The 23,139-nt window shown below is 52.4% G+C and overlaps 4 protein-coding genes across 4 annotated transcripts; 1 reads left to right on the plus strand and 3 right to left on the minus strand.

Annotated features, from left to right (window-relative positions):
• Positions 1–834: 834 nt before the first annotated feature.
• LSCM1_07001 (uncharacterized protein) lies at positions 835–2,019 on the minus strand (the record flags this gene model as incomplete). The annotated part of the gene is made up of 1 exon (XM_067324394.1): positions 835–2,019. One exon carries the CDS (start codon positions 2,017–2,019, stop codon positions 835–837), a length of 1,185 nt encoding a protein of 394 aa, XP_067180598.1.
• A 3,095-nt stretch (positions 2,020–5,114) lies between these two features.
• LSCM1_07002 (uncharacterized protein) lies at positions 5,115–6,587 on the minus strand (the record flags this gene model as incomplete). The annotated part of the gene is made up of 1 exon (XM_067324395.1): positions 5,115–6,587. The coding sequence occupies one exon, from the start codon at positions 6,585–6,587 to the stop codon at positions 5,115–5,117; it is 1,473 nt and encodes a 490-aa protein (XP_067180599.1).
• Positions 6,588–9,171: 2,584 nt separating this feature from the next.
• LSCM1_07003 (uncharacterized protein) lies at positions 9,172–10,653 on the minus strand (the record flags this gene model as incomplete). The annotated part of the gene is made up of 1 exon (XM_067324396.1): positions 9,172–10,653. One exon carries the CDS (start codon positions 10,651–10,653, stop codon positions 9,172–9,174), a length of 1,482 nt encoding a protein of 493 aa, XP_067180600.1.
• An 8,970-nt stretch (positions 10,654–19,623) lies between these two features.
• LSCM1_07004 (uncharacterized protein) lies at positions 19,624–22,818 on the plus strand (the record flags this gene model as incomplete). The annotated part of the gene is made up of 1 exon (XM_067324397.1): positions 19,624–22,818. One exon carries the CDS (start codon positions 19,624–19,626, stop codon positions 22,816–22,818), a length of 3,195 nt encoding a protein of 1,064 aa, XP_067180601.1.
• Positions 22,819–23,139: the final 321 nt, after the last annotated feature.

The following is a 23,139-nucleotide window of genomic DNA, read 5'->3' on the forward strand; positions in this document are numbered from 1 at the left end:
AAGCGCTACAGCAATAGTCTGACAGCGTCATGTGAGCATGGCGCCTGTCTCGTGCTCTTCCAACGCCTGCCTTGCAGGTTGCCGCACAGCCACGCCCATCATCGGGGCTGCTACCTGGGTACATTCCTCTCAGGGTGGTTTATGCTCCACGTGCCAGTCGGCAGCGAGAGCCGGGTAGGATGCGCCGGGCTTGCGCTGGCACTCTGTCCACTATGTGTATAGTACATACCTGCTGGCGGCCGCAGGTCGCTCTGACGCAGCGCCCTCCATAGTGTGGCCGCCGATATCAGTAGTGATACGTCGCTTTGGCCTGCCCACGTCGTGGGAGCGGGAAGCCGCCCGTACCTGAGGTGGTTGGGCATTGGCATGGGGCAGGGTGTTGTTGTGTCCCCTAACAGAGTGGGTGTCGCACTGCGATGCCACGCTGCGCCCCCCCCCTTACCAGCAGGGAGAAGGAAAACCAACAACATCAAGGGCGAAAGCAGACAAATACAGAGGAAGACAGCTGCACCCCAGGGGAGCCATAAAGCAACGCCAGCGGAGTAGAAAAGAGCAGCGCCAAGGAGGAAAGCTCCGACGCCCACACCACGGTGGCACCGCAGAGAAGCACGTGAGAAAAAAAAAAGATCGACAGGAAAAAGGACGAGCGCTGGGAAAGAGGGGAGCAAACACAAGAGAAGGGGTATGGGTCAACGGCCTGATGTGAGTGTCATTAGATGATGGTGATGTATGACTCTGGCATCACCCTTGTGAGCTACGGTACGACTGAGTAGGGCAGCGCGCACTAAACGGCACCTTTGCTTCTCTCCCCACCTCTTGCACGCATCCCTTGTTTCATGCAGCCTTCCTGGTAAAACCGTAGAAGACGCTGACGCCCTCGGACGGGATGACGTAGCGGCACTCCCTCCACGTCTCACATAGCATCTCGACAAGCGAGCGGTCGTCCACGACGTAGGCGTCGCCGAGAATGTCTTTGATGTGGTGACGCGTCACCTTGATTGCGTGGTAGAAGGGCATCTGGCTGAAGAGGTGGTGAACGACGTGGGAGTTGTTGATGTAGTGCAGCCAGTCATTGATGACGTAGCCGTAGTCGCGGTCGACGGTGGCGATGGCGCCACGCACAAACGTCCAGTGCTCATGCGCGTAGTGCGGGACGCGCAGGTCGGAGTGCTGGAGGTAGGTGACGTAGAGCAGCCAGAAGTTGGTCCAGAGGTACGGCACGACGTACCAGCAAACGACGTTGTAGGCGCCGTAATGGTAGGTGCAGAGACCCAAGATGAGCAGCATAGCCACGATGCCGACGTCGGAGAGCACGATGTCAGGCCGGTCATCCTTTTGGAAAAGCGGTGACGATGGCTCAAAGTGGTTCGTGCGTTGGCCGTAGTCCTGACTGGCAATGTTGGCAAAGAGGTAGGCCGGCCAGCCAAACGTGAAGATGACAAACATATTCCAAAGCATCGCCAGCGGCGTCTCCTCAACCAGGTCGATCACATGCTGCTCTTTGCGCGGCACGAAGGCTGTGTCCTTGGTGAGGTGGTTTGTGTGCTTGTGGTGTTTGCCGTGGCTGATGCGCCAGCTGTGATACGGGACCAGGATGGCGGAGTCAAGCAAGAAGCCAACGATGCTATTCAGTGAACGGTACGGGCTGAAGGCTTGGTGACCGCATTCGTGGGCGAGCACAAAAATTGCGAAGCCGTTGAGGCCCTGTGCAATGCCAAACACGGTCCACGCCGCCAATTTCACGGTGCCGACGACGGTGCAGCTGAGAATGTTCACTCCAGCCACACCATACACAACACCCCCGAAGGCAGCCAGCACCGGCATCACGGCGCGATACATGATGAGGTACAGCGTCAGCACCTGGCAGGTGTCGCGGAAGACGTAGTACATGCTCCACACCGTCGAGCGCTCAAAGTACTTGGCGGGGATTCGGTCCTGGATCTGTTTAATGGTAAGGTCTTTGGACGGCACCACCACGTCCACATCCTTCTGGCGACCAGCCTTGAGCACGGACTTCATGGCGGCAACGACGACGTAGAGCGAAGCGACTGCGTGTATGGGTACGGTTGTGGATGCGTAAGGGCGGTCACCATAAGAATGCGGAGAGCACGTTTGGGCGCTTTGCCTGTTCGTAAGTTTGTCACCCTTGGCGTAGGTCCCATTCAGCCGTCCGTAGCAGCGGCGTGTGTATGTTGCGGGACCACAGAGAGTGCGTGTATCCCATGCGGCTGTGCGAGGCGGAGAGAAGGGAATAGCCGAAAAGGAGAGGCAGTGGGGTGATGAAAGGAAATGAGCCAACGGTAGCCGCATGTGGTGCTGGAGAAATGCGACCGATATGCCTGCCTGCGTCTTCCCTTCTCTGGCTGTGTTCCGTTTCCGTGTTTCGAGCCCGCACACACCACCGGCAGCTTCCAGTGCGTGCGAAGCAAGTGCACCCTATGGGCCTTTGCGTCTGGGAAAGGGGCACGGAAAAAAATACGAGCAGGAGAGCCTCTACCGTTTGCCAGCCTCGTCCCCCCGTACAGCAGCTCACACATACTTGCTTACTTCCGCAGAGCAGCCGCTGGAGAGGAATCAAGAGGAGGGCTTCGCATTTTCTTTCCATGCCGTTTCACAGTCGCACAATCCGTGTCAGAGCGCACGCAGCACAGTCGACGGCACACAATGGTGGCGCAGACCATCGTTTGGTGCCTTATTTTTTCGAGCGGCCCTGTGGTTCCTTCTTTAGTGGGAGTTACGGATTTGCAGGCATCACCAAAAGCCGATCGTGCACAACAGAAACGGTGGTGACTGCAAGAGAGAAGGGAACGGCAGAGAAGGAAAGGGCCCGAAGGGAGGCAGGCTTCGGTTACGGTGTCAAAGCGAGTGGAAACAAGAAGAAAGAAAAAAGACGCGAAGACAAGAACAGATGGTAAAGAGCGAAGAAAAGAGCGGGTAGAAAGGAGGAGGAATGATCGGACGAGCACCGAGACAAAAAGATTTTGGTACACCTCTCGGGCAAACATCGAGAGACGTGGCGCTCACCTCGAAGGTGTCCGCATGCAGGCAGCACGGAGGTTCTTGAGCCCCTTAGACGTGCGTGCTTGCACTTGCATGTGGGCGCTTGTCAATGCTCGCATTTCTCCCCTTTCTCCCTCACGACTCGATTCCATACACTTAGGTGGGGGGGAGGGGGGGATGCGGGTAGAGGAAGAAGGGGATGGTTGCAAAGCGGCAGTAGCTCAGTGCCCTCGCCCATTTGAGAGTAGCCTCCCAACCCGCATCGCCTCCCAACGACACTCGCTCACAACGGCAACCGCATTCGCCGTAGCGTTGGTGCGGTTGCTATTTATTTATTTTCTGCTTTCCTGTTGAAGCGTGCTGCAGCAGTGTTCCTCTCCTCCTCAGGGCGTCTCTGCAGCAGACCCATGCGAACTTGTCTCAGCATCGCATTTTTTGTTTGCTTCTGTAAGAGAGGGCCACGGCGGCGCATACTTTGCTTGTCTTTCGCCTCCCCGCATGCTTCGCTCGATCCATTCTGGCACCGAACACTCTCCTGCCCACGTCGCATACGGAGCCAGTGCACCGCCAAGCAGAGCAGCAGTGCACACAGAGAGACCGCATATGTGTATGTACGACTGTGTGTGCGTGTGTGATGCATGGGCACGAAGCAAGCGACCATCGCGAGCGGACCCTCGTGAAAAATGTGAAGGGGGCCGCAGAGTGAGTATAGTGTGAAACGGTTAGCCATCTATTGGCCCTGTTACGCTGTCCCTATGGAGCAGAAGAAGCGTACGAGCACTTGCGTATTTTCTCTCTTCACAACGTACCAGCCAACATCCACGCCCGCTGCAGTTGTAGCAGCGCAGTGGGTGGCAGAGAAGAGAAAGAAACGCGTACATGCGCTTGCCCTCGCACACTATCAAAAGAAAAACTAATCGAGCACGGTTAGGAGAAGGAGGCGTTGTGGCGAGGAGGGAGAAGAAAAGCGCACTGCGCAGAGATGTGTGTGGCTGTCAAAGAGAAAAGGGAAAGAAGTAAACGAGATACAAAAAAGTAAAGAAGGCGAAGGAGCCGCTGGAGGGAAAACTAAAACACCGAAGATTACTTGAACAAACTCACGCATACACACACACACATACGAGCAGAGATGGCAAGAGAAAGAGAGAGAGGCGGAGAGAAAGATGCTACCGGAAAGGTGGAGGGCGATCGCAAAAAGGAGGAGAGCGTCGCACAAAACAAAAGAGAACAAGAGAAAGAGGTAAAGCAGCAGGCATTACACGCCGCTTCTTTGGCTCTCTTCCGCCGCCCCCCCCCAACCGTCCAGCGGCCGCGGCTGTGATGATGCATGTTAGGCATGAGCATGAGAGTGAGTCATCAAGTACCTCAGGCGGTTCTCCATCGTGGCGACTCCATGGCCAAACACCACCTGTGGCACACACCAGCACATCGGCATGGCTCACGAAAAGAGAAAACGATGACACACAAGAGAGAAAAAACAGAAAGAAGGAGAAGGCATGGGAAACGGATTTGTTTCTTTGTCAAGGGGCAAAGTGGATGTGCCGCTTCGTTTGATCTCAAACTCTCCGTTCCGCTCGCTCCGTCATCTCCTCCTGTGAGCACGTACGACATGTACACACATGCGCCTTTGTGGAGGAGAGGGGAGAAAGAGGCGGGCACGCAGTCGCTTGCTCAGTGGGGTGGGGAGACGGCGGTCATGCCCTCAGGCAGAGAGACACAACTACCTTCTCTAGCTGTGCCCACCGCAGCGATGCGCGGGCTCATGAGCTGCAAAGGCCACGAGAACAGTACCCGAACAGAATCAAGCAAGATAGAACACTTAGAAAGGCTATAGAAAAACGAAAGGAAAGCGAGAGCAAAGCAAAGAGAGAGAGAGATGCGGCGGCGTAGTGCAGGGTATCAAGGTGCCTGCGATGCCGGTGCCGGTGCCGCATCATGAGCGCGGCCACGCGCGTTAGAAACAAAAGAATGAGCATATGCCTGTATGGCAAGCTCAAAGAAACAGTACACGAGGCAGAGACACACACACACGCACAAGGCAGCAAAAGAAAAGTCAGGAGATCACAGGAGCCCGCACCTGGATGGCGCGAGTGTCGCCTCATGGACGACTAGTGTTACTCCTCCGAATCCGGGAGAGGCTTCCGCTGAGGTTTGGTGTGTGCGTTGGACGTCGCATCGAACTTATTGAGCCACTTTTGGAAAATGGACAGCGCCTCGACATCCTTCGGGTCAATCGGGTCGCAGATGCGGGTGCCAGGGATGAGCAGAAACACAAGCGGTATGGAGATGAGCGGCGTGATGAGGTGGCCGACGATGAGCAGCCAGCGCAGGTTGCTGAAGTCGCACGGAGGGCTGGAGGAGATAGGCCACACCGTCTCCATCAGAATCGCGCCAATTGTCGAGGAGGTCGACGCACCCATGTTACTGAAGCTTGCCAAGAGGGCGAACATCGTGCTCTCGCACCCCTTGGGGCAAAGGCGTGAGATGAGCATGTTCAGGGGCATGTAGTTGAGCATGTAGCATACCTCGTACACGATAGCATCGCCCATGATGTACATGGCGTGATCAGGGATGCCAATGTACAAGTTCCAGCGCTCGACGATGATGATGTCGAAGACGCTTGCGAGAACTTGGACAAGGATGGTGCAGATGAGCGTGACGCGGTAGCTCTGCTTCGAGAAGACGCGCGCAAACATGTACACGCCAAAGAGGCCAGCGACGTTGCCGATGACGGCGCCCACGGTATTGTAGAAGGTTTGCGTGAAGTGTGGCCCGTTCGGTAGGCACTCAGCATCCGACATGTAGAAGTTGTCCGTCCCGCCGGAGATGAGGATGTAGGACACCAGCTGGCACCATCCGAAGAAGTTGGCCTTCATGATTGTCATGGGGATGCAGAGGAAGCCGGTCGCGCACAGGACAAACGAGATGCCGACGCAGCCGTACAACAGCTCCTCTGTTGTGCCCATGATGTTGAGCACCGTCAGCGCAACGACGCCAGCCGTCATGATGACGCCGTAGACAGCGACGGAGACGTTGCGAGAGATGATTTCCTTGTTCACTCCGAAGATGCCGCACAAGCACGTCGCCGTGACAAAATCGCCTTCGATCGCATCATCGTCAAGCTCACCAAAGCTCACCAGCTCGTTACCGCCGTTTCGCGGCGCCGGCTCGTCATGCGGCGCGGAGGATGTCCTCTCGATCTTGTTCGTCCTGATGTCGTACACCATCACGCCTTCCTTGATCGGCTCGGAGTCCGTCCTCGCCTTCATGGACTCCTGCTTGAGCAGAAACAGGTAGTCCTCCTTGCGCTCGACCAGGTTTTTCTTCTCGCCGTACCAGTTGAAAATGAAGAAGAAAACGCACAGGGCCTGCAGGCCTGCCGAGATGAAGATGCCAATCGTCGGGCGGCCCAAGTCAGAAAGCGGCCCTTGGATGGCCGATGCGATGATCGCACCTACCATGATGAGGGCCCAGATCCAGGAGATGAGGTCTGCGCCAGGAGCGGGGTGGCGCTTGATGAGGCGGCTGTAGTGACCCTCTGAGAGCACATCGATGTTCGCAATACAGAAGACGGAGATGAAAATCATACCGCCAGCGATGCCAGCGCTTGACGGCTGGAACGGCAGCAAGCCGTACACAACAGCGCACACGGCACCGGCGATGCATGACAAGGCCATGTACCACCGCTTTGTATAGCCAAAGAAGGCGAACGTGTCACTCAAGATGGCTGTCAAGGGCTTGATGGAGAACCCCAGAGAACCGATGCCCGAGATGCGCTGGTACATCGCCGTGGTGACGCCGTAGTTCTTCATGAACATGGCGTATCTAGAAGAGGTGAGCAGCGTCTTCGCTAGGCCTTTGCTGAGGATGTACACGATGCCAAGCGACATCACGCACCTTGGTCCGAACGGTACCACCGCTGTTCCAAAGATCGGGAAGTGGTGCATAAACGGGGCAGCGTCGAAGAGCGCGGCGGTGTCGGGGTGCACGTAGCCTTCGTCGTTCTCCCCACGCTGCTGCTGGGGCAGCGTGGAGTCAGGCACGTCATCGGTGCTGACAACGTTTCCGGCCTGCTCATCAACGGCCATGGTCGCTTGGTGTAGGTTGCAGGACCGTATGGGCGCAGAAGACGCGAGGTCGGGGGAGAAGAGGGAATCGGATGCACACTCGAATCGCAGCCGTGGAAGGCGAGCAGGTCGACGAACGGTAACGTGGATGTGCGTTAGTGCAAAGAAAACAAAGATGGATGGGTAGGTCTGTCTGTGTGCTTTTATTTTCGTCTGTGGGGAAGACAACAAAAAACGAGTCAGGTTTGTGCCATAGGAAAAGAAAGACGCAAGTCGCACGACGAGGGAGAAAAGTGCTCTAAAAGGAGGTACTTCATGCCAGCAGCACTAGCATAGACAGGGGGCGCAAAGTATATGTGTGCGTATGTGTGGCATCGCACTTAGCTCACGCACACGCCGTGCACCGGTGTCGCATACTCGAAGTTCTCTCACCTCCGTCGATGTAAGCAAAAAGAAGTGGTCCACTCTGCTCACAAATAGGTTGCGCCACGCCCCCCCCCTCTCCCTTTTCCTGGTGTCGTCGGTAAGGCGTGCAGGCGGATGCAGGCACATGGAAGCGCGCTTTCTCTCTCTCTGCAGCAACAAGACGAAACGCCTGTAGCACTCGCCTTGTATTGCACTGTTCGTTGTCGGTATGCCTTTTGACCCGATTATGAAACTCAAAGGAGAAGCACAGATGTTTGGGAGGCACCAAGGGCAGCAGTCTCCGAAACGGGTCCGACAATGCTTGTATATGATTTCTTGTCGTTATACAGTCGAACAACGACTACCTAAAACTGCTTTCCCTCAGAGGGGGAGACGTGGACGGCTACCACACAAGTCTCCTTCATTTCCTTTGTTCTTTGCTTTCCCTGAGCCTCAGGGATTAGAGGATAAAAAGACGGAATTTTGATAATCCTCTGCTTCCTCGGCTTTTCGTCTTTTAAGGTGCGCCGCAACGAAGGGACTCGCGGTATCATACCAGACTGTATGAGAGCAATGCAGGGCGCTCACACACAAAGAGTCAACGTTAGTATTAAGAAGAGAAGGAGAGAAAACGAACAGGGTGAAGGAGAAGAATATATAATGTGGTTCCTTTCGAACTTCCAGGCGCCTTCGATGCCGGGAGTAAGGAGGAGGTCTGCCTGCAAATGAATGCTCGCTTGCCATTTTCGCTGTAGAGGCGCTTTCCGGCATCCAGTGAGATGGGAAAACGATGAAGCGAAATAGTCAGAAGCGTGAAAAGTACCAAAGGTAAAATATATATATATATATAGACGACCAACCATGCTTCAAACAGAGCTACAAGCAACAGCAAAAGGACAAGAGATTCGCTCAACGTCTGTTGATTTTCCGCTTTTCGTCTGTTTCTTGTCCCACCACGTGGTGCGGCTCGGGGTCCTTTCGCTTTTGGTTTCGATGCGAATGCAGCGCCGTGAAAAGCAAAAGAATGAAGAGCAACATGGAGAAAACGATAAGCCACGAAACGGTCATCCTTGAAAAGAAAGAAAAAACATGCACACGCACACACAAACGCAGTCACACAGACACCAACGCACGCGAGGAACGGCGATCGCAGCGGAAAAAAAAAGAGAGGGAAATTGAGCATGAGCTGGGAAATAAACGAGTGGAAACAAACGTGTAAGTTAGAGGGAAAAAAAAACAGAGGAACAGGAGACTGAAGCAACGTCTTTACGAGTGAGCGGCAGAGAGTTAGAGAGGGGCGGAAAAAGAGATCAGTCAGCCTTGTGCCATTAAAAGTCACGCTCATGTAATACTGTGCATGTCTGTAATGCGAGGGTGTGCACAGCCGTCCGACTATGTAGGCGCCTGTGAGCGTGAACGGTGACGCGGACGCGCTAAAGGTTCATCATACCGCAGGAAACACGGACACGCATAGCCTCTCGACCATCGGAAAGCACACGCATGCGACAATTTCTAATTGGACATGAAGAAAAGAGAAAAATGGTGTCTGGCGAAGAGCGGGGCATCACGAATGGGCCAGCATCGGAAACTGAGAAAGGCATACACAAGGGGGGAGGGGGGGACATGCTGTTCTTACGATGTACAGGTGTCACCGGTACTTTCGGGGATGCACACACGAAAAAAAATGGCAAAAAAAGAGCTACATGGATGGGGCACTGGAGCCCTGTGCGAAGAACGTAGCGGAAATGATGGCAGTGATGACGAGAGTAAACACCCAGCCGCCGTACATCTTCAGCACCATGATCCAGCGGATGTTCAGGAAGCCGACGTCGACGATGCTGATGGCAATGACACCGCCAGTGATGCAGTGTGTCGAGGAGACAGGAATGCCGTAGCCGGAGGCGAACGACACGACGAGCGCGGCCGCCAGCTCCGCAGAGAAGCCGCGGCTTGGCGTGATGACGGTCAGATCCTCACCCATCAGGCGCATGAGACGGATGCCGAAGGAGGCGAGGCCCACTACAAGACCGGCACCACCGAGGCACAGCACCCAGATTGGGACAACAGCGCTTTTCAGCACACTTCCTGTCCGGTAGACCTGGTAGATGGCAGCGAGCGGGCCGACGGCGTTACTAACATCGCTCGCGCCGTGGGCGAAGGACGCGCAAATAGCGGTGAAGACCTGCAGGTAGCGGAACACGCGCTCGGCACGCCATTCGTACTGCTGGACCTGAAGACCACTTGCACCAGTCATCTGGCGCTCTCCCGACCGCTCCGAATCGGAGGCCTCCGACTCACTGACAACGTCGCCAGTGACCTCGCGAGCCTTGCGCATGTCCTCACTGTTGAGCGGCTCGCGATTGCTCGAGCCCTCTGTCCCGTTCGGGCGCTCCTCAACTGCAGCGAGGGCACGCGCCTCGTCACGAGCAACTAAGCGCTTCAGAAGGGGAATAAAGGCGCACGAGAGCAAGCCGGCACCGGCGCCAATGCACGCAGCCACCCAAAGAGCCTTCTCCAGCGGCCAGTCAAGGCGCTTCGACGCGCCCTTGAAGAGCACGAAGAAAGACTCCAGGAAAAAGGAGATGGTCACGATGATGGGGAGGGTGTAAATGGCGCGCTTTACACAGTTCTTCGGGCGAAGCACTAGGAAGCGCACGAGGCCGTAAATGAGAGCCGCCACGGCACCAGTGAGCACAGGTGAGATGAACCACGACGCGACAATTGGGGCCACTCCGTTGAAGAACGGAAATTGGTCCTTCCTCTTCGCCCAGCTCACCGCGCCGCCGCCGCCGTAGACCAGCGCGAAGCCGATCACACCACCGCAGATGCTGTGCGTGGATGACACGGGAAGGCGCAGCCACGTCGCAATCGCCAGCCAGCAGAAGGCCGCACCGCATGCGCAAAGCATACCGTACATAAAAACATACGGCTGCTCAGCGAAATCGTTCGGGTCTGCAATGCCACTGGAAATGGTCGATGTCACCGCACCACCGAGCGTCACGGCGCCAGCGAACTCGCAAACGGAGGCGACAAGGACAATTTGAGTGAGGGTGAGAATGCGCGCACCGTATGTGGTACCGAAGGCGTTGGCCAAATCGTTCATGCCCACACCGGCGCCGGTGAGGAACGAAACGAAGCTGCCCACAATGACGATCCATAAGTAGGGGTTGGCGTCCGCCATTTTTTTCTTTCTTCTTGTATAAAAGGTGGGAGGAGAAGGTATAGAGGGCAGGCAGTGGAGTTGCCGTATACAAGGGTGTAAAGCTACGAAGAGCAATGCTGCAAAGTGGAAAACAGAGAAATGAGTTGCGGTAGAGAAGCGCTTCGAGAGCAAGAGGATCAAGATGGAAGAAGCGTGATGGAGAACCGTGCTCAGGTACGATGGAGTAGATATGGAGCAGAGGACTGGACAGGGTCATGGAGCAGAAGGGTTGGCTTCGGAAAATACGTATCGGGTGGTTACCTGTGTCGAGAGAAGGCGAGCGGTGAGCATGGCTTGAGCACGTCTCAGAGCCGCGGCGCATACCGAGATAAACTCAAAGAGGATGGTTTGCTTCTGCTTCTGCTTGGTGTGATTGGAAAAGAACCAACTGTCGGGCATCCTTGGCAGGAAATGCAGCCCACTAGGCGGCCTGTGGTAAATGCAGAAGCGAAAGCTGTATAGAAGCACGAACCATAACGCTAGGAGGCATGCGCAGTGGTAGAGATATATGCCACTTGTAGGGAGACAGCTGCCAACGTTTTGAGCGCCAGCGCCGAAGGGTAAGATGCCGTTCAAGAGTGGCTATCATTAGGTATTACCCAGGTGATTAGGGGAGGGAGGAGGGGAGGGAATCGAGATCGTGGATGACGCCACTCGTGGATGGGCAGACAACGTTCTCCCTTCAGCCACACCCTGGAAAGAAAAACATGTTGCTAAAGCTTCAGCCTCTCGTGGTCAAAGGCATAGTGAGGAGATTGACGCCCTGAGGGAAAAGGAGAAGTAAGCCAGCTATATCACACAAGTTGAACTAAGGGGTGCTCAGTCGGTAAAAACATTGGGAGGCACCGGTACGACCACACAGATTTCATCATATCCAGAGAGAGGGATCGCCCAAGTACTTTACAAGTCACAGCGTCGTCACTGATGTATGCTCCCACCGAATGGCAGGCCTCGACGATGACAATGCCATCGTCAATAGACACTGTGTCCTTTCCTCAAATGTGCGCAACACCGTTTTTTGCTGTAACTCACGAGCCCGCTTGACGTCTTCTGCATCGTTGTCCGGTATCATCGTGTGGTAGCTACCGTCGCTGATCAGCGCGCAGATAAAGTGTCGCTAATGGGGTGTTGCGAAGCGTGCCTCCGCGTCGCTCAGGCGCCGTAGCTACATGAGAGTGCTGCGCCCATGGTAGTCATCACGCGTTGAGGTGCAGTCTCCTTAGGGCAGAGCACAGAGATGGAGAAGCACCCGCGTCAGGCGTCTCGTGATAGAGCCTATTTGCTTTCCGGAGCTTACAGAAAAAAAACGATTGCCGTGTTCTCTCTGTGCTTCTGATTTGCCCTCCGCTGCCTTGCAGTATCCTTCGGTATCGCGGATATAGCTGTCGTTGCCGATTCACTCAACGAGCACCGTACAAAAATGCGAATGCAACATAGTGAAACAGTTTTTTGTTTTTTGCCTGCGCTGCAGTCTCTGTTTGGCTGTTCGCAGCCAAAAACAAAAGGTGATGAAGGAGAATTGATTTCATGTTTCCATCACTCTTCAGAGCATCCTCACTGAGCACCAACGTGGCGGTAGCACTTGTATTTTCTGCTAGGGATATGCTGAAACCGCATCGGCCATGCGCTTTCGAAAGTAAACCATGTTCCCGTACAGTCGAATCGCTTTCAGCCCCTAGATAACTTGCACATTACCTAGAACCTCTTTCAGAGGCTCGCTTGCGCGCTGAGAGTCACCAACTGTATTGCCCTTTTGTGTGCTGATCCGTCCTTGGCAGCCTTCATACCGCTCCTCGGTGTAGATGCTATATCGTCTGCACAAGGGCGGGCGGACCAATACTGCCGGACCAGGGAGACTGGCCCTGCAGCAGGCTAAGTTGAAATTCACCGGTACCAGCATGATCCAGCAGAGGCCATCATCGGTGGCTCACGGAGCCCATCGAAATCTGCGGCATCAATGAGAATAGCGCCAGCATCAGGGTAATAGAACCATTTTATCTCCTTAGTCGCTCAAAGGAGTACCATCTGTACGCTGTATTAGAAGCGAGACTTGGAGCGAGCCGCTGAACAATGGTGACGGTGGTAATGTCTTTGCTGCCAAAACAGAGGAAGAACAGGTTTAGGTGTCTTTTTTTGTGTGTAAGCATCATATAGAGCCCTTGATTATCAAGAGGTTTTTTCAAGTTCACTTGTACAACACCCTAATATCACTACAGGCACGACGGTAGCAAGCCGGACTCCTCTCAATGTGTCATTCCCGTAGTTGGCGAGAGCTGTCAGTGCCGATCATGACTTGAGCGACCATGCCACAAAGAAGAGAATTGCAAACCGAACTTGAGCATGAGTCCTTCACGCTATGGTGTACAGGTGTCTAGAAACACAAGTTCATTGCTCTTCAGAGAAGGCCTATGTGAGTAGGTTTCGGTTTCGAGTAAAAGTGACCTGGGCAAGGGCCAAAGAGAAAATGTTGGGAATGGGTAAAAAGTATGTCAAGCTTTGAGACACTGAAGCGTTGTGCAGCTTCTGACATTTACTACTGAGATCTGAAGTGTGATTTGTAATCTCCAGTTCGCACTCATCAAGTTGTGTAACGATGCAACACTGCTGCAATTCCAAACTAAAGGTCGCCGCTTCCGTCGACACGAAGAGAAAGCCCGTAGCGCTTCATTACTGGATAGGTTATTCCCTAGACCACCTAAACTGACCCTAATTTTTCTTGTACGGCAGTACGGATCTCGGCGGCAGGCTCTGACACATTACAGCTTGTTGTGCTCCCCAGTAATGAATGACTAGAGAAACGTTTAGTTGGAGTTAACTGCTTCTGCGTTTCTAGCCGGAAAGGTCCCTGTTGTGATAGGTATCCTAAGGGGTGCAGGAAGTTAGGCAGTGGAGTAAGAGACCCCTTTTACTGACCTTGAAATTGCATAGATACAAAGGTAAAAATGAGCTGAAGCATATCGAAAAAAAATAACATACCTTGAAAAGAATTCAGAAGAAATTCTTTCGCCCTAGCCCTCGTCACCATTTTGCTTCACACCTTTTAGGGTATTTTTCGTTTCGAAAGCCTCTAAGAAACTCTTCAGTCTGTGAATAATGGGAGCTGCTACCTCAGCTCCTCAAGCGTGTCCTAACTCGATGAAATTCTGTTGTACACTGCCCCTTTGCGGAAAACTATGCCTGGTATTTTAGAAGGAGAACGTGGAAAAAGAACCAAACGTGTTAAACAAACAATAACGGAGCCAGTTTGCGAGAGCCGTTGTTGAGCACTTCATGTGTTGCTACGAGAAAGCATGGTCTATACAAACAAGTAGCTGCGCACTGCAAAATGACAGAACGGAGCGGCAAAGATGCTTGACAGAGGCGCAGCAGTCGTGCTTTTGTGCTCTTCTCACCAAGCTAGACCTCTTGTACAGCGCCCATGAAAAAGAGCCTCGAATGAAAAGACAACCACGTGAGTTACCTCTATTTCTGCAACCGTACACTAGACGGAAATAGCTTTCTCGGCTTGCAACGAGCATTGAAAGGAAGCCCTGGGCTAGACGATCCGACAAGGGCAACGTTTCTTTCGAGGTGGATATTCGCTAGCGAATATTGTGTCATTCGTATAGGATCGGTCGGTTCTCACCGCTGATCACGGTGCTTTATGAAGAACTAAAAAGATCCTGCATGTGAAAGGGGTAGTCGCATCAGGATTTCCTTTTAGCGGCATAGCCAAAAAGAAGAGAGGCTTTCTCGTCGCGCCTAGGTATTTTGTCAGTTTTGATCCTGCTCTTTTAGTCTTAAGCGTCTGATTGCGAATTTATGAAAAAATGAGAAGAAAAAACAATGCGAAGGATTACCGTGTATTGGCAAGGGTTCCAAACTTTTCTCTGCTTCAGCATTGAAAGGGTAGGAAGCCGAAGCTGCATATATAATAATCTTTTCAATGGTGGCTGCAAACGATCGCCGTGTTACCGACATGCGCATCTATGGAAACGAAGAGCCTTAAACGAGGTAGTCCCCCAGAGGGGACAAAATGTATAGAGAACGAAAGCCGAAGAAAAGCACTAGCGTTAACGGAGGAGCACTACGCATGTTGAGTACTTGAGAAATTACGTGAAGGCGCACTCGAAAAATGTAACGCAAGATATGCCTATGATGTTCAACTGGAATACCCGCATGAGCTTTTCATTACTTCAGAGAAGCTGATTTTCCCACCTTTACGCTGAGCTCGTACTTTACACACAAAGGATATTTCATAAGTGAATGTAAACTACCTTATTCTTTTTTTGTGTGGTCGAGGCCAGCCCCCGTCCTTTATAGCGGATAGCGTGTATGGCTGACGCCAAGGGTCTGTATTTTACTCTGAGAAAGAGGGAAGCGGTGCGCCGTTTTCCTGATACCAAAGCACGACTAGTAGAGATGTGCTTAGATTTCGATAGTGCATCAAGGCCGTAGAGCTTCACCGCCGCTCTTTCGTTTTGGAAAATAAAATGTGGCAGCGCCTCAGTTGGCCGCAATTCGAAAAGAAGACCTCTCCATTTGGTGAATCCGGCTTGTGTGCAGTGCAACCTAGGCAGCTGATCGACAGACAGTGTTGATGTAAACTTTTGGGTCATCGATGCATTCGCGTGAGTGAGTTGTATTCCGTTCTCAAAAGCCCACAGCAGTCCTCAACTATAAAGAGAGGTATAAGTTGTGTCTGAGATCTGAAACCCCGGAATTTCTGAAGAGAACTTTCATGGTTGCAAATCGACACACAGACGCGCAGAGCCACAGATAAATATAGTGAAACAGTATGAGGCGTTATTGGCATGCTATACTTTTTTTTTGCTTTCTTGTTGCGCTATGTATCTCATGTTTTTCTTTTCTCGCCTTTGCCTAATCTTTTGTGTTTTTACGAGGCTCATGCTAATGGTGGTAATCAAATGAGTCTCGTAGATCATAACCGTAGCTAAGAGGAAAAGAAAACAGGGGTGAAAATGAGAGAGGACTTCCAGCGGGTACCGCTGTATTGCTGCCACCTCATATGGCAGAGGCAATTATGATTCTCTCGAGTGAGCGGATCTGTCGCGACGTGAGGGTAATGCTGGCCATTAATTGCATTTGCAATACGTGGCTGTTCTCTATAATGGGCAAGGATACTGAGAGAGGGAGCACCCTAGTGTGCATGTGCAAAGTGAAAAGCCACCGGCACACACATCGGAAATCAAAGAGTCTGAGATGGTAATATAATGCATGCTTAACATTGAAGCATTCGAGGTTATTCTGCAGAAAACTGAGGCGGTGACAGGTAGTCCTCACGTCACTGTGGCAAACCACTGCAAAACCGAGGTAGCGGAAAAAGGTGCAAATCTTTTTAGTAAAGGGCCTCTGTTCTAAAGGGAGGTGGCGAACCGGGGGGGCTACGCGCTGGGAGGCTCGCTTTGCAAGTGGACAAGCTACGTAGTCTTCAGCTGCACAAGAGATGGAGTGAGTGTGACGGATTTCGCGACGAATTGCATCCTGAACCTTTGCGGCGCTCGAGTGAGGGCGTGTTGCGCGCCAAGATCGCAGGCTGACCTCCCTAACGGGGGCTGTGAGGAAGGGCATTTGTACAGCGCGTGCCTGTTTCGTGCCAACGTGAAGTAGAAAGGTAAAATTAGCTCGTTGAGTGTACCGGCGCTGGCATTTTTCAATAACGTGGCTTTTATATTTCATGTGGAAAAAATGTACATTGCTTTACACCCCCCTGTGTGTGAAGATACGGGGTCTGTTGCGCAAGTGAAGTCAAGCGCTGCTGAATGTCTCAAGGAAGATGTCATTTTTTTTCCCCACAAAATAGTGTGTTCAATGCTATCTTGAGAGGTCCTCCTTATCGGGCTTCGCGTTGCGTGCACGTACCTGGGAAAATGCGCCCATAAGGGCTATGATTGAGAGCCGAGTGCAAAGGAAAGAGCCCTCTTAGAAATACTACTAGGAGGATCGCTTCGCAACTACCGTGCTTCTCGAAGGGCTGTTATTGCTGTAACTCTATCTGAGCTGCTTGAGTGAATTCTTAGTGGTGTGTGTGTGTGAGTCTGTGTAGCACGTGGTCTTGCCGCAACGGCCTGTTTACCGATACTATTTTAGCTCTCATCGTTACACTGGTCGGTAGCGTTGTACTTATAGTAACTGGCGAGAATGCGAGCCTAAGCGACAAAGGCTACGCAAATGACTGGAAACCTTCTATCTCGCTTGTGCAACCCTCGTCTCGCTGAAGGCCGGGTGCGCTGAGGAAGAGGTAATGTTGGCCCAGGAGCATCCTAGTGCTCATTACTATCGCAAGAGTACAGTTTATTCCTGCTTAGAAGTACGCTCCGCGTCACCTCTACGGATGTCTTTTTCCTTTGCTTCAATGTAATACAGAGTTTAACGATAACATTGCTTTGGGAATAGAATGTCTTTGTACTCGTTGCTGCCACAAAACGCATTGTACTTCGATAAAACGGAGGGTGTGCGTTCTAATGAGTCGCTCGTAGCTTTGCTGCAATTTTTCTCAGTCACCACGCTCAGGCTATCATCGATAGGCCACATCTACAGTAATTTGCTCTCACTCCAACCTAAAGCGATGTGGATACTATGTGAGAAACTGTGGCATCGTCTATATGACGGATATCTGCGCAGGCATGTTGCAGCACTGTGGGACGACGGAAAAAGTCTAGTTATAGGTGTCGTTTGGCAGAGAAAGGCTTCCGCGACAGATAATAACGCCTTTTTTTAGCTTGTCGTTAGAGAGAACAAAGAGCCCCTACAGTGCTTGTTACGTCAATGGTCCAGAGAACTCTTTATTTTCGCAATGGAACAGGCTATCATCGCTGCGCAGAAAGGTGCTGTCTAGTGCTTTCAGAGACACTCCACTAATTCTCTGATATTGTTTCCTCTCACGCTTTCTGCCTGCTGCGTATTACGGTTCTGAATGTGGTTGTTTCATTCATCTTGGTTGATAGCAGCTGTCCTGGTGAGTATTAGACTTCTTTCGCTGTCTATGTATTATGAGGAAGTGTATCTGTGTTTAAAGCTCGACTGAAAGCATACACAGGTGTCCTCAAGGGACCTCTGGTAGAACCTCTCAGATGTAGGCGCTCGAGAAAAGAGCTGATATGCCGCTGCTTCTGCATAGTTGGGTGTCTCTTGATGAATGAGTGGAGGGCTTGTAGTGTTCATATTTTCTCTTCTCTAAAGACGGTAGCTCTACATTGTAGCAGTAGCACTGCAAAATGGTCAACCTTGTGGTATGTGGCCTAGTAAGAAAAGGTCGCTGTTGATGGGTTTAGTATACCTTTAAAAGACGGGTTACATGAAGCACCGCTTAGTTTTAGAATGTATACATTTTGCTGAGGGGTGATTTTCTTTGAGGGAAAAAGAAGTTGAAAAGGATGTGTGTGCTTGTGTGTGGTAGTGTGGTCGGACGAAAGGGGCAGCCTTCGTGTACTGGAACCCACAGGTGGGTAGAAATCTCCGAGTATGTGCTGTTGGGTAGTACTGGCGAAAGTTCTGATAATAATCGACGCTGTTTAAGAGAGCTGGGATTTCGAGTACTCCTTGTGTTCAGATCATGTTTCTACCTCATTACAGCTTTCAAAGATGCGTGGCTGAGAACGAGAACAATTATCAGGGAGTCGTGTCGCGTTGATTTCGAGATCTCTCATTGATAGGAAGGTTAATGTTAAAAGCAAAGGGTAGAATATTTAATAGTGAGAGCTTTCTCAGTGATATAGGGAGCAGTTGGTCCCCCTCTAGTTTATCATCTTTCTTTTTCGTGACGATCTTAGCTGAAAATGGCGCTTACGACATCGTGTGTGTATGCACGCGCGATGGGAGGCTGACCATGTTTCAGGGCAGCTCCGTTCGGCCGCGGTGGCTGTGGTGCCTGTGCGACTGGAAGCCGCGGCTCAGGTCTTTTTCCAAATCCCTTGCGAGTTTTTTCTTTCTGTGGATGGCAACGTAGACAATGCGAAACGATTTTCCCGCTCTCTTTAGTGCAGCTTTTTACTGGGTGTGAAGTTCTAGTGTTGTTGATATATTTATGCGTATGTGCCGCGGAAGGGGATGAGGCCTGCGTATACATGCTGATCTTGTCATATGGTGAGGCGTTAGATGCTGTCAGTAGCATTCTTTTTTTGTTGTTGCTATGATAGCCGTTTTAGTCGCTTGTCGTTAGCTCCTCTTTTATAGCAGCAGCATTTTCACGCAGGCAAGTATGCGTGCCACCCCCTGATGAGGCTGAAATCTTGTAGCTACATCGTTTGGGAGCACTCCCACATCTTTCTTTTCAGCAGGCAAGTATCGTCTCAGTACCCGTATTTTTTTTTGCCAAGCAAGGAAAGGGGAAGGTGCAGAGTACTTAGTGATCATTTTCATTACCATTTCCTGCGAAGGAGGTGGCAGTTACTTTTGAAGACATCCATACACAAGGCGCCTGAGTTTGCCAGCCTCCTTGTCGCTTCACCCTTTCTAGGCGTATGGAGGAGGAATATTCGGCCTGTTCTGCTCAAAAAGGGGTGAAACTCAAACGTAGAAGAGGGGCAAAGGCGCATCATGAGGCAACAGAGAGAGAGAGATGGCTTCTCGGATAACATTGCAAGAAACGGTTTCTTGCTGCTAAAGGGCTGTCCTCTTGCTTCTGGCGTTTGGGTCTCTATGTGTGTTTCCGTGTGAGACATTTCATGTCCCGGGTTGTATGTACGACATTTGCTACTCATGGGCAACTGTGTGCGTCTCTCGCACATTATGGGTATGAACTAATGTATGCATTGCTATCTTCACTCTCTCCTCCTACTCTTGGCGCCCTTCTTTTTTGCCGTAACTTTTCCCGCACCTCGGCGAGTAAACCGGGCTAGCTAAGTCTTCTAGCGTGGGAGACGATTGGAGCATTGTAGGAGGCGAATCATCATTTTGTTGTTGGTAACCTCTCTGTTTTTTTGTTTGTTTTCTTTAGCAAAATAAATTATGAACTTGCTTACCAGCATATATTCCGACCCTCTTTATCGCTTTTACTGTGATGTATGCCCTCGGTTTTGTGTGGCTGCCGTGGCCTCACTTGTTGAGGAGGCTGAAAAAATTGCACAGGCATTGCAGGAGTCATCGCCCCTTATAAGCTTTGCGTGCACAGACAAGATTGGCGAGAGCACCTCTCGAAAATTCGCGGCATCTGGAGATGGATCTCGAATTCTGCGAAGCGACTGGTGCTTTAAGCACCAAAAGTCAGTTTTCAGCTGTATCGTCTTGGTATGCTTTCTGGATCGCCTCGACGCGAACACGGCTGCTGCAAAGGTAGCTGAGGAGCTTGTGCGGCGCCTGGGGGCGCCGGCCAAGTCGATTGGCTGCCGTGTAGTGTTTGCTCCTGTCGTGGAGTCAACTGCAGATAGCAAGCAGGAGCTGAAGAGCAACGTCGAAAAGAGCTTGAGATCTTTGCTTGGCAACCGTCTAGCCGGATGCGTGCTACAAACGAGCGAAAATGGCACGTGGAGAGGCAATGCTGCCCTTTTGTGTCTCGTTTCGGAGAGTGCAGTTGCCTATCACAAGGAGGAGGTGCATCGACTCTGTGATCGTAGAGAGATGATTAAAGGCGAGGGCTATCAGCAACTTCTACCGCGGCTGTATTTTAAGATCGGATGGCATTATTTGGTGATGCACGACTTTGCGAACGCAAGGCTGCAAATGTTGCTGGGACTTCGAGCGATCAAAAGCTTTTTTCCTCTTTTCCCTTCCTTCGAAGCTCGCTTATGTGGATCTGTTTTCCTGTGGCACTTGCTGTTTTGCTTTTCTGTGAGTGGTGGCCATCTTAGCAGTTCTTCGGAGGTTTATGAGGAAATACGCTGCTTTATCGATTGGATCAGCCAAGCTTATGGCGGGAGCGTCAAAGAGGAGTGTCGGACTGTTGTCTTGGTTCTCACAAAAGTGATGGAGGCAGAGTGGCTCGAATATCTCGCTCGTAAAACGGAAAATCTAGAGGCGCACCGGTGCTGTGATTATCTTGTGGCGGCTGCGCAGGCCCTTCAGGATTGCGATGCATTTCTGCCGTCTCGTAAGGAAGGCGGCGGCGTCGAGGCACCGCCCCATATTGGCGAGGAGGAGCTTCTGGGCAGTCACGCTTCCGCGCTGTGGAAGTCCTTCGACAAAAGCGCTCTTCGTGGTCGGATCACTCGGCTTCTGGGCGAGGCAAGGACACTGGGCTCGTCTCGTGAGATGGAGGTGGAGTATCTTTCGTTTGTTGCCGGTGACAAGCTGGTGAGCGGCGTTCCCGATACTGGGGCGATCGATCGCATGTTGCTTAGAGCAGGCGGGGCCATTATTTCCCAGTTAGCTCAAGTGGCGTGGGGCGCTGCAAGCTCATGGAGTGTGCTCTCTCCGCGGCTGACGGCTGCTCTCATGCTGCACGGCTGCGTGGACCCTCTGGGACACGCGGAACAGGAAAAGTACTGGCTGCGTATGCACGAGCTGAAGGGTTGCCGCGAGAATGGCCTAGTGTTGGAATACCCGAAAGGAAAACTGCAGGCCCCCTTCACTGCTGTCGCATACTTTGACGAAGTAAAGGCCAAGGTAGTCGGGGACTGGGCTCGAGTAGTCGTGACGCTCTTTTCTACCTCCGCAAGTCCTATGAAGATCGACGTTCATATGCTGACCTTCTCTTCGAGATCAGTTTCTGGAAGGAAAGAAACACATTTACCAGTAAACCTAGCTCAAAGCATTATGTTGTGCGCTGCGAACCCACAAGAGATCCTTGTCAAGGTGCCGCTTTCACACAGCGGAGAGCTTGTATGTGCCAGCTTAGAGGCCGATGTCCATGTTGGAGGGGTCGGCATTGCCACACGCTGGCGCTTCCCCGTCGAGACCACCACCGTTGCCGGTAGACGAGTGACCAGCACGCGCGGGACTTTCTCTGCCAAAATGTCACGTCAGGTGCTGCAGGTTTCAAATCCGCCGACCATTTTCAGTGTGGAATGCCCTGCTCTTCTGCAAGCTGTTGAGGGGGAGTGTGCGGAGTGCGACATCGTCATTTCCTGTGCTGCGCTCGGGGTGCGGAACGGCTACATGACCCTTCCGCACGAGCCGAGGCTGTTCCGGGTCGTCTGTTGGAATAGTGGGAACGAGCCGCTCGTCTCGACGGAGAGCCAGGGCCAGGTGCGTTTAGCAATACCCGACCTAGCGGCCAACGAGTCTGTGCATTTGCTTATGAGTATTGCGTGCATTCGAAGCGCCGAGTTTCGCCTCCCTATCGGCTTTGAATACTCCACAGATCGCTACGGCGGTATCGGTTGCTGTAGAACGCTGCACGTTTCGGTTGACCCGCCGTTCAACGCCGAGCACTTAATGATTGGTGGGAGCCTCTGGGGTGACGGCATGGCGGCAACGTCTGTGCCGTCGACGAGCACGTCGTACTTGCAGCACGACAAGAGCGTGCTCGTGAAGGCGGCCGACATATTCAGCTCTCCGCTCATCACCGACTGGAAGGATGACTGCGCTCTCTATTTTTTTACGAAGGAAGCGACGGCGAAGGAGTTTGTGTTTCAGCTGGGTGACGTCGTCACGCTTAGCTGCACTTTTCGCTGCACGGCAAAGAGGGGTATCACAATCCTCCACGCTGATGTTGTCGTCGGCGACGATGTTGAGGTGCTGCAGTGCTGCTACGGTGAAGAGGGGTCGTTTCTGGAGGAAGGCGAGTGTGTCACAATGGTGACTCGCTTTAGAGCCAAACGTCTTGGACGGTTGAACCCCGGTTTCATACGCGTGTTTTTTGCGTCCCGGTGCTTCGCGACGCGGCTGTACTCGGACGTGTGTATCCCAACTGTCTGTATCGAGGAGGTAGGGGTGCAGGTGTCTGCAAACTATCCGCTGGTTACACCATATGGCTTGCCTCTAGCATTGGATGTCTCTATTTACAACGCGACCGGTGCTTCATTCATTGGCGAACTGCTGCTGGACCCAGAGGTAGACAGTTTTATGTGTGCCGCAACAACGCGCAGGTCGGTTCAAATCGGGCCTTCTGAACGGAATGTGACGCGATACATGCTCACGCCTCTCCGTGCTGGTGAGCTGAGGCTACCTCGCTTCCAGGTCCGGTGTAGTGCGACGTCGCGTCTTATCAGCAGCGCTCATGAGAGACACGTCGTGCATGTCCTTCCTTGCAGTCATCAACAGTAGCGTGGCTTGTTTTTCGGGAACGGGAAGGCCCGGCGTCTCGCTGTTAAGAGACGTGGAGATGGTAACGAAGATGATCGACGACTCGGCGTGTGAGCGCAGTCGCATGTGCTTTTGGCTGCTCTTGTTTTCTATTTTTGGCTCCTGCACGTTTCACCGTGCTCTGAGTTCATGTGCGTCAAGACTGCCGAAAAGGTGGTAACTGCAGTGACCATTTGGCGAAGAAGCGCCTCTTCAAAGGGCCAGGCGCGCGGAGGGATGACGTGTACCCTCGTACATGCTACCCAGCGAACGCTGACATCTTGGCTTGCAAATCCCCCGCCC

This window comes from Leishmania martiniquensis, chromosome 10, assembly GCF_017916325.1.
Source record: "Leishmania martiniquensis isolate LSCM1 chromosome 10, whole genome shotgun sequence".
In the NCBI taxonomy this organism is placed as follows: domain Eukaryota; phylum Euglenozoa; class Kinetoplastea; order Trypanosomatida; family Trypanosomatidae; genus Leishmania; species Leishmania martiniquensis.